The sequence below is a fragment of the Trachypithecus francoisi genome, unplaced genomic scaffold (assembly GCF_009764315.1).
Source record: "Trachypithecus francoisi isolate TF-2019V2 unplaced genomic scaffold, Tfra_2.0 Lachesis_group21, whole genome shotgun sequence".
NCBI classification, from domain to species: Eukaryota; Metazoa; Chordata; class Mammalia; order Primates; family Cercopithecidae; genus Trachypithecus; species Trachypithecus francoisi.
In genome coordinates this window covers 22,506,622-22,512,621 of record NW_022681467.1, presented here as the reverse complement: position 1 = coordinate 22,512,621, position 6,000 = coordinate 22,506,622, and the positions used below count along the sequence as shown (strand labels likewise).

Sequence of the window (6,000 nt, the reverse complement as noted above, 5' to 3'; positions counted from 1 at the left end):
GGGTCCAGTGGGCCACAACCATCACCCCCATGCTGGTTGGATGTATGTGGTTGATACTATCCAGCTGAAGACTGAAATGCCTGCAATCTCATGGGAATGTGACAAGTAGGAATATGACATTTTACTCAAAGCTAACAAGCATGGTTCCTAGGTATGGGTTCTTTTCCTAGCCATGTACAGCTATCTACTCGGGCTTGTATATCTTTTCATGTAAAGTTATGTTTCACCCATTTACCTGATGGCCGCCTTCCTCACTGAGGCCCTCAGAGCATCACATAAGCATCTGGGGAGACTGACAAAGGGACAATCTGTGCTTAGGATTACTATTTGGTTCACAAGATTGATCATGTGAGTTTTAAAACCTAACAACCCCCTCCAGGTCCTTTGGTCATGCTAAAACTCCCAGCAGACAGCAGCCATCAGTTAAGGAGTCAGTTAAGTTGAAACTAGAAAGGCGAATGTAGACCCAATCTATTCCGTTGCGGGTCTTTAGTTCTTGACAGACTTTAGGGGAAAAAAGTAGTTTTTTTTTTTTTTTTAATGGGTTATGAGCTAAAGAGGGACAGTTTGCACAGTTTGGACAAAATAGAAGTACTCTTACCAATAAATATGTCTCAAAATGACAAATAAAGCTCTCCAATTGGTGGCTCGGAACCCCAGCAAGAAGTGATGGGCACAGGCACGATGAGCTATGTACAGAGTGTAAACAGTAAGGCCCTTGAGGGGAAGTAATAAGGGCTAGGGCCAGGTGATGGGGTGTGCACGGAGGAGCCTGGGTGGCGGAGAGTGGGCCCATGGATAAATACAACAGGCTTGTATGACGGCCATACAATCTACCACCAAAGCTTGTGTGGTGGTGGTAGGTCCACTGGGTTCCTCCAGTCGGCAGTAAGAAGGAGAAATTTGTCCATTGAGGAGCCCTGGTCCCACTGACTTTTTCCCTAAGGGAGGCACTGGGGTAGCCGGCCAAAGCTTCTGTGCCCATTCCCCAGAAGGGGAGGGGCAGGCCTTCCTGGCCATGCTTGGGGCTGTCTACTCAGGGTTCAGGGCATGGAGGATGGGGCAGTGTTTCTCAAATAGGGATTGGGAGCGAATGGCCCCACGGAGCCCGCAGATCCTCCCTTCTAAGAAAAGAGTTCTGGGCACCTGAGACCAGCAGGGGGCTCCATTACTTTTCACCTTTCAAGGGCTCCAGCCTCAAGCTCCACCCAGTTCCTAAGGGATGCCACAGAGCAGCTGCCCTGATCAGTTTCCGGGTCTCCGATTTGCACGGAGTCTCTTGGAAAAACGCCAGCCTTCCTCTCTAGTCCCCCTTACCCACAAGCCCAGCACACTCCGCCGCCTAGCTCTGGGGTCCTTAAATATCAGTCTCCCGCAGGTTACTGTAGTCGACCAATTCGTAGGCCTGGCAGGCGGCGCCCTCGGCCACCTCGTGGGGGACGCCTAGGGACACGGCCTCCACCTCTGAGCGCTGGGAGCACGCTGCCTCTGCGCGCTGCCCGCCCCCGGCGCGGATCTTGTGCGACAGGCTGGAGACTTTGGCGCGCAGCTGGGTGGTGGGTCTCCGGAGAGGCCCCAGCAGCCTCCACTCGCGGAAGGCGCTGGGTGGCTTTCGACGACTGGCCACCGGAGCCTGCATCTCCGGCGTGCCTGGGGGGTCGGGGTCGGGGAGCGCGGTGAGGGCCAGCGGCGCTCCGGGAGGCGCGTCGCCCGAGCTCCGGGTGCAATCCTGGCGCAGGCCGCTGGTGGAGGCCCGCCAGTGGTGGCCGTAGACACGCCAGAGAGGGCGGCGGCGCCGGCGACGACGGCACTGGCAGCGCAGGAGACGGAGGAAGGCGCGCTTGAACTCGCGGCTGGAACAGGGGTAGATGAGAGGGTTCACGCAGCTGTTGAAGTAGCCGAGCCAGAAGATGACCTTGAAGACGCCCTCCGATGGCTTCAGCTGCGGGAACAAGGAGCCTGTAGGGAGCAGAGACCGATACTGGTTAGCTGCTTGGGGAGGGGGAGGCCAGGCGGCTCTGGGCGCAAAGGGGAGATCCTTCAGTAGCCTTGGCTGAGTCATTGTCTAGGAGTTCTCAAGGGATCCATGCTGTAAATCAGGAGGTCCATGAACTTGGATAGAGAAAAATAATAATTGTTTTCACTCACCTCTACCTGATATTGAAGATTACCTTCAATGAATGTAGGCAACAAACCAGAGTAGTTAGACAAAACCAAGTGCAATTGCTGTTTTTGTAGCTCAAAACCGGTTCAATATTGGCAGTTTCGTATTATGAGACAAAGTAACAAACATAGCCATGTTTGCTCATTTCTCCGTGCCAGCATAATTTCACAAAGTCTCCGACTCTGTGACAAAGTACGGCTCTCTGGAAAGATGCGTTGAAGATAAAATAGGATAGAACATATGCCCCCGCCTCCCTGCCACATCTCTTGTCTGAGTCACTATATTCCTGAAATGATAAATGACCCTAGTTCTTGCCTCTTCCTACACAGAAGATAACGTCTGACTAGGTTAGTAATTACGCTGCTATGAACAGATATACTCTTACACCCAAAACTCAATATAATTCTGCTTTAATAGAACTTCTGAACAAGTTCAATATAATTTTGTACATATGGAACCCCCACCACCTATATATAAACAGTAGATTAAAATACTGTGCTGGAGCAGTCTGATATAACCTTTCTGAAGGGCTGGGCTACAGGGCTTAGTCTATAGTCCTCAATAACACTTCTAAATAAAACTAATGTTAACTTTTAAAAGCTTTTTTTCTTTAACTGATAATATGATTCAAACGAATATTAGCAGTCCCCACAGATATTTTCCTATCACTTTCAGTTGTTGCAGATGTTTTGAAATACTCTCTATGCTCACTTTTGGGAAGTGACAGTCATTAGAATGCACCACAGATCTTGTTTTTTTTCTTTTAGACCCACAGAGTCAATTTATTTGTGATAAAGGTACAAAGATAATTCAGTAGAGAAAGGGTAGTCTTTTCATTTGTCTTTTCAACAAATGATCCTAGAACAATTGAACTAGATCTTGTTATGTAATACCTTAATGCAGAAGCATAGTCATTACCAAGTCACACATTTCCTGTAAAAATATTTTGACGGCTTTTCCAATAACATCAGTTTCATTTGTAATCTTTTGTATTTTGTTTTATGCTTTTGAAAGCGTGACTCTGAGAAGGGACCCATATGCTTCCCCAGGTGCTTAAGTAGTCTGCAACAAAAAGGGGTAAGAACCTTCGAATTAAATGTTGGCCAAGGTTTGCTCCCTGCCAGGTGCTGTGCTGGGTTCACACACACGAGGAGGCATTACACATGGCCCTTATTTCCTAGCTAGTATGTGAATCAATATCTTTGAGATGCAGGTGGGGTGATGCTGGTGGTGGTGCTCAGTGTAGACAGTCCCTGACTTTTGATGGTTTGACTTAAATTTTTGACTTTACAATGGTGCAGAAGTGATATGCGTTCAGTAGAAACCATAATTCAAGTACCCAAACAACCATCCTGTTTTTCACTTTCAACATAGTAGTTAATAAATTACATGAGATATGCAACACTTTATTCTAAAATAGGTTTTGTGCTAGATGATTTTGCCCAACTGTAGGTGACTATAAGTGTTCTGAGTGTGTTTAAGATAGACTAGGGTAAGCTATGATGTTCGGTAAGTTATATGTATTAAATGCATTTTGACCTATGATATTTTCAATTTATGACAGGTTTAACAGGACATAGCCCCCATTGTAGCTCCCCATTGCCGCTCTGTGTGCATGTAGGGTGGCAGCCACAGGCTCAGAGACAGCTTAGGGGTTTTAGAGGATGTACAAGAGTCAGCCAGGATGAGGCAGGGCAGAGGGTATTACAGGTGGAAGGGACAGGTGGGCAAGAAAATCCCAAGTTTGGGTCCTGGGAATATCCTATAGGATAAACTCAGAAAATCTCATTTGGGACAAATAGTGAAGGGGCTTACACGCTGTGAAGTTCAGCTTTGATTTTGTGGATGCTTAGAAGCCATGAATATTTGTAAGCAGGTGAGAGATAGAGCCTGGAATTAAGCCTCCATAAACACACTGCTCATGGGCTGTTGAAATGCAGGGCAATGGGGCTATTCCAGTGGAAGTGGTCAGGAAAGGCTCCTGGGATGGCTTTGATAAAGAATAGTGCCAGGCAGGATGGGGCAGGGACACTAGGATCTGAGTTGTGCCAGGAAGACCCTCCTTTCCACAAACATCTCCCCTGACATCCCTACCATGGACCCAGAAAAGGTCATTTTTCCAGAAAGGCACATGACCAAATGCAAAGGTACGAACCAGGCAGCAGAGGCCACTTTTTCATCCTCACCCTCAGCAGCAGTAGGGGCAAGAGAGCAGGGGGCCAGGGGTATTCCCTCCTGGATAGAGGCTGCAGATGCCTGTGAGACCAAGCAGGCCAGGGGTGGGGGGGTCCTTGACAAATTATGGGACCTTCTCTCTCTTCCCCTTGCCTTCAAAGAAAAAAGAACAGGGATCCCTACTGAGGAGGCAGAGGCACCATTCCCCTCTCTTCGACCTGGGGATTATTAACTTTACTGATCACTCCTCCTCCCACTATACAGGGACAGTTTCTGGTGCTAAGAGACACTGCAGGGGAAGAGGAGGGTCTCATAGCATCATGGCACAGGCTTCTCAAACCTTGGTCATGTGGCCCTGAGCAACTTATGTGGCCATCTAAGTTTTTTTGTTTTTTTGTTTTTTTTAGATGGAGTCTCACTCTCTCGCCCAGGCTGGAGGACACTGGTGCGATCTTGGCTCACTGCAATCTCCGCCTCCTGGGTTCAAGCAATCCTCCTGCCTCAGCCTCCTGAGTAGCTGGGACACGCCACCATGCCTGGGTAATTTTTGTATTTTTAGTAGAGTCGGGGTTTCACCATGTTGGTCAGGCTGGTCTCCAACTCCTGACCTTGTGATCTGCCTGCCTCAGCCTCCCAAAGTGCTGGGATTACAAGTGTGAGTCACTGTGCCCGGCCCATCTAAGTCTTACTTTCCTTTTAATATTATTTTTCTAGAAGGAATTTTGTGAAGATTCATATATTTTAGGTCCCAGCACTTAGCAGGTTCTTAAAAAGTATTGGTACCTATTACTTTTTTTTTTTTTTTTTTGAGACAGGGTTTCTCTCCTATCGCCCAGGCTGGACTTTGGTGGCACGCTCTTGACTCATTACAACCTCCTCCTCCTAGACTGAAGCGATCCCCCTGCCTCGGCCTCCTGAGTAGCTGGGACTACAGACGTGCACCATCACACCCGGCTAATTTTTGTATTTATAGTAGTGTTTTGCCATATTGGCCAGGCTGGTCTTGAACTACTGACCTCAAGTGATCTGCCTGCCTCAGCCTTCCAAAGTGCTGGGATTACAGGTGTGAGCCACTGTGCCTGGCCTATTAGTATCTATTACTTACCCCCATTTCTGTGGCTTTTGAGTGAAGAGACCTCAGATCTGGGAAGGGACCCAGTTTCTAGCTCTGGAGAGTGGCCAGAAACAGCAGCTGAGACCTAGTGGGTTTAGGGGCCACTGGTGCATCAGTCAGGATGTGTGAAGGAGATTATTTTCCCTGGGAGAGGGGTTGGGCCGTCCCTGGAATGTGGGGGCCACTAGTGTTGACCTTAGCCTCCAGGAAAGTGGCCCTCAAGAACAGCATTGCTCAATGGCTGCGAAGTAAGACAGAGTGCTGAAAATAGCCTTCTGACTCAGGCTACAATTCTTTTATATTTAGCCCAGGATGACAAATCAGTGGACTATGCTTTTTAATGGTGAGCCTGAAGCTGGCCAAAGAGCATTATTATTTGCATGGTTTTTATTCAGACTGGTGGGCAACATGGTATACTGTGGTATGGCGAGGTCACATAAACATTAATGTGGTAATTTATGCTCAATCAACCTGAAGTCTGCTGTGAGCAGGGAAGTCCTTACACGAGAAGGAGCTGTAATACAAACTCAGCCTTTAACCCTCAAGG

At 48.1% G+C, this 6,000-nt stretch overlaps 1 protein-coding gene across 1 annotated transcript in view; it reads right to left on the bottom strand.

Moving 5' to 3' along the window:
• Positions 1-510: 510 nt before the first annotated feature.
• The window catches only part of ADRA1D (adrenoceptor alpha 1D), a 28,753-nt gene continuing 23,263 nt past the window's right edge, over positions 511-6,000 (bottom strand). Inside the window, exon 2 of the mRNA XM_033185733.1 lies at positions 511-1,959. Within this exon, the coding sequence (XP_033041624.1) occupies positions 1,358-1,959 (602 nt within the window). The 3' untranslated portion in view covers positions 511-1,357. The remainder of the gene's footprint in view (positions 1,960-6,000) is intronic.